This window comes from Cataglyphis hispanica, chromosome 5 (assembly GCF_021464435.1).
Source record: "Cataglyphis hispanica isolate Lineage 1 chromosome 5, ULB_Chis1_1.0, whole genome shotgun sequence".
Taxonomy (NCBI): domain Eukaryota; kingdom Metazoa; phylum Arthropoda; class Insecta; order Hymenoptera; family Formicidae; genus Cataglyphis; species Cataglyphis hispanica.
This window is the reverse complement of record NC_065958.1, coordinates 9,548-22,210: the sequence shown is the minus strand read 5'-3', so window position 1 is coordinate 22,210 and position 12,663 is coordinate 9,548. Positions and strand designations below refer to the sequence as shown.

The window sequence follows — 12,663 nt, the reverse complement described above, 5'->3', positions numbered from 1 at the left end:
TATATTCGTCGGAGCCGACGCGATTATCAATCGCTTATCAGCGTTACAACATCCGAAGGCAGGGTGGACCTCGCTTTACAATTTACAAAGTACATGCTACAATGTCTGATCGGACCGGTATTCGATTGGGCCGGTGTCCGATCGGGCCGGTGTCCAATCGGGCCGGTGTCCGATTGAGCCTGTGTTCGATAGGGTTTGTATCCGATCGGGAAATTTTGTCGTGTCCGATCCATAATGTGCGTAAATGGGACGATCCCACCGTAAAAACGGCCATCTCTGAATTTAAAAGACTGATTGTGAAACTGTGCGCAATATTGGTCAAAAATGAGGTGACGAGCAATTAGGGACATTCGCTACATTGCGTTATTATAATTCAGTAGATTTAAGTTTAAAATTGTTAAGATGCAAATGTCATTCCGCCAAGGCGGACGGCAGTAGGTCAAACCATATTGTGTCATTATTCTCGCTTATGATGTTAATTATGGCGTGCGTTCTTGTCGGTTAATGCAATTGTTGTATTTATTATTATTTCATATCATCATATTATTTCAACTATTGTTCCAAGCGGTTCCGGGCGGTATGTCCAAAGTTGAAATGTTCAAAAGATACATTTTAATCAATTATTTCAACGGTGAACGTCATCGATAAAATAGCACTCCTTTTTTTTTATGACGGAGGGGAAATGCCTTTACGCATACCCCGCCTCTTTGGGTTGAGGTGGGGTTATGTGGGACTCGCTCCCGGCGTTGACTACCGGGGGAATACCCACTAAAATCCCTCCGGGTGTTCGACCTTGCCCTTTGGGATGGGGGGAGCGTGGGCCTTGCCAGCGGCATAATCTTCCACTCTCCTCGCGGGCATGAGCTGCCTGTGGCAGCGATGGCCCGTGTAACTGTGCCACCGCCACCGCATTGCCGGGGAACTAATTGTGTTCTCCGGCCCGGTCGAACCAATATTTTAGGCCGCGGGAGGGACACCACCTCTCCCGCAGCCTACCATATTCCCCTGGTTTGGAGGAGGGGGGGAGATTGTGAGGGGTGCGAGGTTCGGAGTGAGGACCCAATCTCGCCCTGACCTCTTCGGCTCCGGATGTAAAGATCGCACGGGCTGCCGTAGCGACCCACCATCCACTCGGAGCCCATCCTGCTCCTTTAAGGGAGAGGGAGTTGTCTCTGCAGCCCTGATGAGACGTCCATCGCCCTACTTTCTAACTCAAGTTAAGAAGGGGGAGGAAAGCGAAGACACAGACCCCCACCGTCGTCTTCCTATCCCATCTCTGGGGTGACGAGAGGGCGGCGAGGGCGACACTGAGGGCCGCGAAGACGATGGGTCCCGAGTCCGCCGCTTCCACGGCCGAACAGGGGCGCGACCCCCATCCCTCTCCCTCCCCCTCTTGCCCCCCCCCTCGGCCATCTTCCGCGACATAACTGCCTCGCAGAAGAAGGTCACCACCCTCCACTTGACCTCTCCCTCCAGCATTGCAGCTGGACTACTACCCGGAGGGAAAGGTCAAAGCCTATCACACTAGTAAGGACACGGCGCTTGCACTTCCACGGTGGACAAGTTGTCCTCGGGCGGCGCCCGAAACTGTCCAGCGTGTGCGCCATGTCCCTCTCCGCCTCGCAATGGTGCCCTCTTTGCCAATCTTATGCAGGTACTCACCGAAACAACCATGTTCGTTCCACGTGGGCCTGTTCTACGGCGAGGTGGTGACGCTACCTCATCAGAAGGATCCGTCGGGCCTAGCACCTCAACTGGTGTTTGGTCCCGGCCGTTAGGATGGTATCTTCCCCCCTGAGCTGGCGCACACGCCGATACATTTCGGCGTGCGAGCGTGCTACCAGCTCCCACGGGGGGAGGCCAGCCGCACGGTGTGAGAAGGTGCGGGAGACCCGCGCCGCCTTGAGGGTCAGGGGCCGTTGGATGCGTCGTAGCGCATCCTTGATGCAACGGTCGACCCCGGCCCTCTCGGCCCAGACCGGGGCCCCGTAAAGGGCCATGGCCTGCACTGTTCCACACCAGAGGCGCCTGACGGCGCCTCTCGGACCCCCGAGGTTGGGCAGTAGACTACCCAACGCTGCGGAGGTCCTGGCCACTCTGGGGGCCAGGTGAGCAAAATGATCTCTGAACTTCCAGGTGCTATCTATCCAGAGGCTGAGGTATTTGAACCCCGGCCCCACGAATATTCGGGTATCTCCTCCCAGAGCTAGTTGGACCTAACCTCGGGCGGCGCCTCGTGCTTGCCATCGTGCAGAAAGGACGTATCCGTCTTCTGGAGCACCATCCTCATCCCAACCGACTCTATCCTGCGCACCACCTCTGTCACCGCGAGGCGTGCCTTTGTGCACGCCTCCCGCCAACTGCTGCCCCCGACTATGACCAGCGTATCATCTACGTAACAAACGAGGCCGCAGCCGCGGGGCAGCCACTTAACGAGGACCCTGTCATAAGAGAGGCTCCACAGGAGGGGGCCCAGCACGGACCCTTGCGGAACCCCCCTACTGACGGGCCTGGCCTGCGTCTGACCATCCGGATCCGGGTGCAACAGCACTCGATCGTGAAGATAGTCTCCGATTATCTTCCTAAGGTATTCGGGGACCCGAAATTCTCCAGGGCCCCACGTTCCCAGGGCAGAGTGTTAAACGCGTTGGCGATATCTAATGATACCGCCAACGTCACCCCGTCCTCCGCACTATGGCCCTCCGCGAGGGACCGCAGTCGCAATATCGCGTCCACGGTTGATCTTCCCTCTCGGAAGCTATACTGGGATTTGTTTAAATCGGATCCTATCTCCCTCAAGTGCCGGATGAGGCGGTCGGCAATGATCGCTCCAGCATCTTGCCCGCCTCGTTCAACAGGCAGATCGGCCTGTACGGAGCCGGGCTTGAGGGATCTTTTCCGGCTTTAGGAAGAAGGGCCCTCTTCCACCGCCGGGGAAATACACCTTCCCTCAAATACGCAAAGAGCTGTGCCAGGGCTCCCGTGAACACACCAAAGGACAATGCCCAGATCCTTCGATGAACCTCGTCAGGTCCGGGAGCCCTAGTGCCCCGGAGCCTTTCGAGGATCCTCTCGACCTCCCCCCCGTCACCCCCTGCTCGCTGACCACCAAGGGGGGATCGTCCTGGGCGCTAACGGGGGCACAAGTGTTCCGCCGCCCGATAGCTCGGACGGGTCCGTCGGGAATAGGTGATCGAACGATCCTATCCAATTGCTGGGGAGTCGATGACTGGGGGGCCCGCCTCTGATAGTCATGAAAAGTCATGACTGCTATGTACGGGTGCCCCCAGGGATCCTCGTCCAGCGTGGCCACCAAGAGTCCCCAGACCGTTCGCTTCGCTACCCTGATTAAGGCGCGAAGGCGGATCCTGGCTTCGCCGTGGGCCAGACGCTCTCTCCGCGTGTCCGGATGGTCCGGTCCGTGCTTTCTAATGGCTCGACGGAGACGCCTTCCTGGCGGACTCGGAGCGCAGACTCGCGATCTCCCGAGTCCACCAGTATACTTTCTTCTTCACTGACCCCACCGGTACAAGAGGTCATCGACGCAGAACACGCGTCGCTGACCCCCTGCATGAGGCGATCAGCTTCTGATTCGGGATCGGTGATCTCGGCGTCTCCCTCGTCGGGCCTCGTTCGCCCAAGTGAGATCCACGATGGACTTGCCCCGGTGCCCCACGAACGTGCTACTGCCGCCGTGGTTTAAGATCCGAAGATTCCCGGCGGCGGCTCAGTCCTTCACCAGTCTTCCTCGGAGATTGGTTCGCGGGAAACCCTACAGCTCGGAGTGGGCATTAAAGTCCCCCGCGACGACAACCTGTCGCGGCCCCAGACCGCGAACACAATTGGTCAGTTCAGATAACCGGCCGCCGTACTCCCCGATTGAGAGACTGGGGGGGGGGAGATAAACCCCCACCACCGAGATGGGCCCCCAATCGGCCACGAGGCCCTCCCCCCACGTGTGCGGGATTATGGGAGGGGACCCTGTGGCCGGCCCTCGTATAATCGCCACCCCAGAGAGTCACCCGCCCAGCGAGTGTCGTCGGGCGGAATCCTAACGGGGTCGGCGACAATCCCTAACTCACAACCACCCTCTACTAGGGACTGGGCAAACAGATCGTTTGCCTGGTAGAAGTGGTTGTGGTTGGCCTGAAGAATTGGAAAGGAGGAGGCCCTACTCATCCCATTTGTTCAGGGCCTCCTCTTCCCAATCACCGATCCTCTCGCCGTTCTTTTCTGTAGAGGCGGATGTCTCCTTCAGTGCCGGTATGGTCTCCGGGTCGCTCCTTACCATCTCAAAAGGTATGGGTAGGGACGGGGATGAGAATTGGGATAGGGAAACATTCCCCAGCACTTCAGCCTCCATCTCGTCTCCTCCTGAAGCGCCTCCGATCTTTACACGGAGACGTTTTCGTTTACTCGGAGCTATCGCGTTAGGAGCAGCCGACACGGGAGAGGCCAATTCTTCCCTGTCGGCCTTTCTTTTTCTCTCCTCTCTCCTTGGTCTCTCCCTTTTTTGGGGAGGAGCCTGGGTTGAGGCGGGGGAGGGCCTAGAACCCTCATCTTTAGACGAAGAGGAGTGCCCCTTCGTCAAAAGATGAGGGAGAGTGCCCCACCTTCCTTTTATTTTTGGAAGGGGGCAAGCCGGTCCTCCGGCCTTATGACCGGATGCGAGCCCCCTCTCCTTACAAACCGGGCAGTGGGGTTGCCCAGTGCATCCAGTCACCGTGTGTCCCATCTCGCCACAGCGGTAACACTGGGCGCTGCGGTCCACTGCCTCCTTGCACGCAGCCTGTACGTGGCCATGCGCATGGCACCGGTAACACTGCAGGAGGCGGGCAGGTAGCAGCTTAGTTGTCCCCCTCCAACTCACCTCCAATCCACCTGCAGCGCGCTTGCCCTGGCCAATTTATTAGCCGCGGCCACGGGACACGTAATAATGACGGCCCTAAGGCCATCTGCTATTTTTGCGAAGCGGCTAACTTTGATGTTGTTTACCTCGCATTCATCGATCTGGGCCGCTGCTCCCGCCAACTCCTCAGCATCGAAAGATTCGACTGGATGGTGAACCCGGACCTCTGCCGTCTTCACCGGTCGGGTGATTGTCACTCCCTCTTTTTCATGCAGGGCCATCTTTAAAGAGGAGGCCAATTTGTTGGCCTTTTCCCCAGAGGCCCCCGGGATCTCTAAAAGAAAAGCCCCAGTAAGAGTTCTACGGGTCCTTGGGCCTCAACGCTCACATCCGCTAGGAAGTGTATATATATATATATATATATATATATATATATATATATATATAGGGTGTCCGATAATTCGCGGATTACCCTATAAGGGAAGGTAGAGGTGTTATTCTGAATAGAAAGTCCTGTACCATTTTGTGATTTTCTCAATATTTAAGAAAATATTAATTTTAAAGATCAGCCAACGAAGTGCCGCGAAAGCTCGTGGCGCGAAAATGCCTCCACTGTCAATTGATACTCGGTCGCGGCGAAGCAATGGGAGGAGCAGTTTGCGAGCATGCTTCGCTATGGCAACTGAAAAATACACACATAATGAAAAGATCACATACATAAAACGGAGCGCGCATTATGTGTGTATTTCTTTGGTTGCCATAGCGAAGCATGCTCGTAAACTGCTCCTCCCATTGCTTCGCCGCGACCGAGTATCAATTGACAGTGGAGGCATTTTCGCGCCACGAGCTTTCGCGGCACTTCGTTGACTGATCTTTAAAATTAATATTTTCTTAAATATTGAGAAAATCACAAAATGGTACAGGACTTTTCTATTCAGAATAACATCCTCTACCTTCCTTAAAGGGTAATTCGCGAATTATCGGACACCCTGTATATATATATAGATAGATATAGATAGATATATATAGATATAGTCTATAGTGTATATATATATATATATATATATATATATATATATATATATATATATATATGTTAGGGAGACTACCTAAAGGAACTTCGTACGTCGAGTCAACGAAATAAATTCGGTAACTGGGAAGTTATTTCTGAGTTGAATGCTATGTTCCTTCCGTAGTGATTAATTAGCCATTTTATGTTATCAGGGTTGTTTTCGAATTCAACGAATTTACTTGTACAGTGGTGGCACGCAGAACCTAGTCTAGCGTAACTCAACCTCGTGTGACATTTCGTTACATTTAGAACACGCAATCCGGCTTGGGAAATCGTAATCGATCTCAACGCGATGATAATCTCTCGTGGGCCACTCACGAAGATCGTTTCGAGGCAAATTGCGGAAACAATGTTGGCAAAGGGCCGCTCTAGTTACGTGACATCGTCCGGATGCCCTGACGCAAAAATATGAGGGGAAAGCTCGTGGTCGTTCCTCCTCTAATCCGAATATAGATCGGAGGTTCGATATTAGCAGGCGCATAAGTATAATTTCCTACCTTGTGATGTTCGGCTTTACCTCGATGTTTCAATGTCGGGACGTTGCACGGAGGAAGCGGGGTTTCTACCCTGGCTTACTGATGTCTGGCCTTCTTTGGATCCTTGTCGTCAATTTCGCGGAGTGGAACTGCTGGACTCTCTATGGTTATCAGGATTAACTTGGCTGGCCACTCGATAATAGTTATGCACTTGGTGACGCGTTGAGCGATCGCGAGAGTCGTGGTATGGTGATTTATAAACAACTTTTCGTATTCTGGATCACGATAAGATTCTACTCCGATGTATCGTGAATTATTAGAATCCGCAGGTTGTAGCGTTAATTCGCGGAGAATTTTGCGCGCGCGATTCTTTACTCCACCTCGTCTGGTTTTAGGCATTTGATAAGTTGTTAAAATAATTACTGGCTTTAATCAAAATGCTGTGTAATACCAGAGGACACGGCGTGCGGCGATCCGCATAGCAGTATCTTGTGTTTTATTCTGATTTGCAATAGCAGCGTGCGGCGGTCCGCACTGCTGGTATGATATATCAAGCGTAAGTGTGTGCGTGTGTGTGTGGTTGAATAGAGCCAGATAGAGATATATATATATATATATATATATATATATATATATATATATATATATTAATAAAAAACGAATAACCAGACGATTGAGAGTAGAGAAATGAATTTAGGATATGTATCACTTACTCACAGAATTACGAGACTTAACATGAGAATACGTTGGATCCAGAGAAAGGATAAGTAATAAAAATGAAAAATAATTCACTTATAACAAAAATATATTTTATACTTATACACTGTAGTATTAAATCGATTTGGAATATGTATTATAATTAGATGGAATTATGATGATTTAAGATTATATAAGGTTAAATATTAAAGCTAGAATTAGAAGTTGGATTTAGAAATAAAGTTGAATTTGAATTTGAACTTAGAGTCAGATGTCGATTGAGTTCGCGAGCGAGCTTGGTTGCTCGATCGGAGACGCGGGAGAGACTGGCTAAGTTGGAGCGCGCACTGAGCTCCTTCGTTTCGGCGGCTCGGCCGCTGCCGAGAGTAGGGATGTGTAGTGGTGGGACGCGCGGTAGTGGGAAGAGCTAATGAAGCGCCATGCTTCGGCGCTCGAGGAAATCAGGTGTCATGACGTGTCTTTGGCGCGCTATTCAAGTTGCGCTTGTTGGACATTGATTATTTAAGAGGGAAAGAAAAAAGAAAATAAAGTTAAAATTTTTGACAGGACGTGACACCACCAAGTACTCCAGAAGCCTTCTGCCCCGAGCGTTGATATTGGTGCTACCTTAAACCCTTGTGCGCATTAGCGTCGCACCCTACAATTAGCAGTAGCCTCTTGGCCTGCCAGTTCTCCACCAGCTTGACCATAAGTCCTGGCGGAAATGAGCCCCCCCCCCTCCTCATGCAGGAAGTACGCTGAGCTCACTACTACTTTCCTGATCTCATCCGTGTTGAATCTGTAAAGATCCATCACGATCGCTGCAACATCCCTGGAACAGAACTCCGTCATGAGCTGCACTTCCAATCCCTTGACCGCAATTGCAGCCCTAGGATTGAATTCTGTGGGAGACTTGAAGAGTTTGCGACCACAGGCCGCAATGCCCCTAATGCAGCTCCTGAAAACTCAGGGTTCCTGCATCAGGGTGATACATGTATGCACTACAGCCATGCTCCAAGTCTGAACAGCCGAGGTGCTCTTGATACTATGGTGCAAGTTAATATGGGTGAAACCCACCATCGCCATGCCCACTTTATTGGAGGACCTGATGCTGGCTGGGATTCTTCCTGCCTCATCGCCTCGCTACGAGCCCCGAACAGACCCACAGTGATCTATTTGAGCCCATAGCAAAGCCTAAAGTCTCACGCCCTCAACTTGAGGACGCTGGACTCCGGAATGTTGAGAATGAGGTTCCTCTCCTGAGGGGAAGCCCCAACATTCTTGGCAAAAATCTGCCAGCTGGCCGTGGCAATGCCCGGATTCTGCTTCTCCAGCAGCCCCAGAATCGCCGCCGCAGGCACTGGAGGACCCGGAATCCAGACAGTCGTCCTGTGCAGGCTTTGAAGAGCGTTCAAATCCATCACCCTAATCTTGGCGCCCTCACAAGGAGAGATGTGCCCAATTCGCTCAGAGAGCTAATTGAGCGCCAATTCATCCTCTCCCTTGATGACACTGTTGCGAAGCACCGCAGTTCCCATGAAGCGAGAAAGGAGGCTCTTCCGGATTCCCGCTATCTCCGCGGCCAGCGCTCCCCGCAGCTGCGGGAAGACCAACTGCTCTGGAGTCACCACCTGTTCGGGGTAGCTCTACTGAACAATCGTTCTCGCCAGGGGGTCGGCAGCAGAAGCAGAAGACCCAGTTGTCTGAGTCATAGGCTTCTTTATCAGTCTTTGCACCGAAGGGTATCCCCAGAGAGAAGCCTTCACTTGCGCACAGTACAATTGGACACTTTGCAATTGCACACTGTGTTATTAGACACATAAAGTTGCGTACCGTTTGATTGGACACATTTCATTCGCGCACAGTTCGTTTGGACACATTTCATTTGCGCACTGTTCAATTGGACACCATTGCTTTTGGACACAACACATATTTTTGTATAATTTAAAATACATACACACGTATATATGTATAATTTTGAAATTTATTGACATTTATTATTAATTTCATTTGATTAATAAACGTTTCTTAGAGTTCGTTTACACACAGTTCTTTTGCGCACATTTCTTTTGCGCACATATCTTTTGCGTACATATCTTTTGCGCACATGTCTTTTACGCACGTATCTTTTGCGCACATATCGTTTGCGCACATTTCTTTTACACACATTTCTTAAGCTCGCACACACACATACATACGTGGGAATGCAAGGAGGGCCTTCGGCCCCACTTCCGCACCCTCCCCGACGATAGACTGGGTGGACCTCGCTTTACAACTTACAAAGTACACGTTACAATGTCCGATCAAAATGTGTGCAAAAGATATGTGCGCAAAAAAAATGTGCGCAAAAAAAATGTGCTCAAAAGAAATGTGCGCAAAAGAAATGCGCGCACAGAAACTGTGTGTAAACGAACTGTAACAAATATTTATTTATCAAATGGAGTTAATAATAAATGTCAAAAAATTTCAAAATTATACATGCATACATGCATGTGTATGTATTTTAATTTATACAAAAACATGTGTCCAAAAACAACGTGTTCAATTGAACGGTGTGCAAATGAAATGTGTCCAAACGAATTGTGCGCAATTGAAATATGTCCAATCGAACGGTGCGCAACTTTATGTGTCTAATATCACAGTGCGCAATTGCAACGTGTCCAATTGTACTGTGCGCAAGTGAGCCGTTCCCATCCCCAGAGACTATCCGGTCTCTTTTGCCAGTGGGCCCCTTTTCCACCCCCTTAGGTGTCGCTCCGAGAACCCCGTAGGAAGAGGGATTTGATCCTGCTAAGACCAGCTTCCTGTACTTCTTGGACCTACTTTTCTCGGCTTTACAACGGTTCCTCTTGCCAGAAGCCGCTGTTTCACCAACAGCGGCCCTTTCGCCCCTAAAGAGCCCGTTTGGGAGCCGAGGCCGCTATCCCTGAAGGTGGGAGCCCTTGCGAATCTTCACCCTTAGTTCCCCCAAGACTGCCATTGATTTTTAAGTTACTTAGATCCATAATTGGTCCAGCGAAAAGCTAGGGAACGGAAGTCTGCACGGGCAGAGCAACGCATGCCCGGGTAAGGCTAGATACTTCGGGGTTTCGCCCGCTACTCTATAGGCATCGTTCACGACACTGCATATCCAGTGCCACGCATCCTTCATCGCGATGGCTTTCAGCTTGGCTTAGGGAGTCGGTCCGCGGCAGTAGCTTTCCCAACCCCCGACAGGGTTTTACGCCCGCGGGTCCAATTATAGCCAGAGATACCAGTTCTGCGTTTTGCGCCCGCTGCCGGCGCGTGTGGAGGGGGCAGCGCACACAAGAAACGAGCCGTGTGTATGTGTGCTCGGCGCTCGGATAGAGTTGGATAATAGAAGAGAACAGACATATCAAGCGCTGTCTTTTTCTTTCTCGAGCGCGAGCGTAGCTACAGCTACAGCTGACAGAGCTATTATCGAGAATCGAGAATACATGTGAGCAGCTTGGCGCTCAGCTCATCAATTAAATGCTCATATACAAATTATAAATCAAATATATATAGCAATTATTATTCAACTTTATAATTATTTTATATATATAATTATTATATAAAGAATATTAAAATTAAATAAAAAAAGAAAGAGCGTAAAAGTTCACTCTTGGTCAATATATATTTTTTTCTCGAAAAATTAACTGTTATTAATTTAGAAAGATGAGACATAAAATTAAACAATTAAATAAAAAGTTTAATTAGATTATATGCTTTAAACATTTTAAATTATTTATATAATATTACGGCAAAAATTATGTACACGTATATATATATATATATATATATATATATATATATATATATATATAATATATATAATATTTTATTATATATATATATATATAACATTTTATTATAATGTTTTGAAAAGCTCTAGAGATATATTACAAGAATATGCAATGGGGGTTTCCATTTAAAACAAAAATTGACCCTTCAAATGACCTTGAAAATGACCTTTAATGTCAAATCCAAAGTCACTATTACATAACTCCCTTTGTTCCTCACAACTTTTATCCGAGTCGTTTTCCTTCAAATGTTGATCCTGAAAAGTTATGAGAGAGGAACTTTTAAAATGGGACACCCTGTATATATATATATATATAATTAGATATTAATTTTTACTTTTTTGTTTAAAATAAACTTTAAAAAGTATATAATATATCCGATTATGGAACAGATTTCGTACGATAAATATTTCAAATCATGTTTTTTTCTGCATAATTATATTGCATAATTATATTATTTGTTTATTATAAATTTATAAATAAAATAATTAATTATTAAAAAAGGAGTTTTTTAAACTTTTCTAAAAATAAATAATACCCCGTTATACAACGAAAAACGTAAGTAATACGTCGTTATATAACGAAAAACGTAAGTTATATGTTGTTATATAAGGAAAAACGGTTATATACGTAAGTAATACGTTGTTACATTACGTTGATGTACGTAAATCATACGTCGTTATATAATGAAAAACGTTATGTACGTAAGAAATAAGTCGTTATATAAAGAAAAACGTTGATGTACATAATACGTCGTTATATAATGAAAAACGTAATTCATACGTAATTATATAACGCAAAACGTTCATGAACGTAAGTAATACATCGTTATATAACGAGAAATGTAAGTAATACGTCGTTACATAACGAAAAATGTAGATGTACTTACGTAGTTACTAATACGTTGTTATATTACGAAAAATGTAAGTAATACGTCGTTATATAAAGAAAAACGTTGATGTACGTAAGTAATACGTCGTTACATAACGAAAAACGTTGATATACGTAAGTAATATGCCTTTAAATAACGAAAAACATAAGTAATATGCCATTATATAACGAAAAACATAAATAATATGCCGTTATATAACGAAAAACGTTGATATAAATAAGTAATACGTCGTTATATAACGAAAAAAGTTGATGTACGTAAGTAATACGTCGCTATATAGCGCTATATATATTCGTTATAACGAATAACGTTAGTAATACGTTGTAATATAACAAATAACATTGACGTATGTAAGTAATACTTCGTTATATAACGAGATAAAGTAAATAATATGTCGTTATATAATGAAAAACGTTGATGTGCGTAAGTAAATACGTCGTTTCATAACGAATAACGTTGATGTACGTAAGTAATACGTCGTTTTATAACGAAAAACGTAAGTTTTACGTTGTGAAATAACGGGAAAGTTAGTGGAAGGTGACGGGAGTCTGCATAGAGGGCGCGAGAAAACAAGATGGCACAGTTCGCCATGAAAGAAGGAAAAGAAGAGGTAGCTACGGAAATGTGGAGGAGCTATTGAAAAGGAAAAGAGAGGAGCCGATGTTGGGAAAGGGAGATGAGGAGTTGTTAAGAAGTAAAAAAAAATCGGGAGTAATAAAAGATGCGGAGTTAGGATGGATAGAGGGAGGAGGGGAGTTACAGCAGTTGATGAAAAGCTGGAAATTGAAAATCGAGGAGATAATGAATGAAGTGAGAGGCATGAAGGGGTTGAGGGAAGAGATTAGAAAGATGAAAGAGGAAGTAAAGGAAGGAAT

General features: G+C 47.2%; 1 protein-coding gene across 1 annotated transcript; it reads right to left on the bottom strand.

Moving 5' to 3' along the window:
* Positions 1-4,171: 4,171 nt before the first annotated feature.
* LOC126849545 (uncharacterized) lies at positions 4,172-5,130 on the bottom strand. The gene is made up of 2 exons (XM_050591488.1): positions 4,996-5,130; positions 4,172-4,897 (listed from the first exon to the last, which is right to left on the bottom strand). Exons 1-2 carry the CDS (start codon positions 5,128-5,130, stop codon positions 4,172-4,174), a joined length of 861 nt encoding a protein of 286 aa, XP_050447445.1.
* Between the last annotated feature and the right edge of the window lie 7,533 nt (positions 5,131-12,663).

Coding starts and splice junctions, on each gene's coding strand:
- LOC126849545 (XM_050591488.1), bottom strand. CDS start 5,130: ATGGCCCTGCATGAAAAAGAGGGAGTGACAATCACCCGACCGGTGAAG. Junction 4,898..4,995: donor CCCAGATCGATGAATGCGAG/GTAAACAACATC, acceptor TAAATTGGCCAG/GGCAAGCGCGCTGCAGGTGG.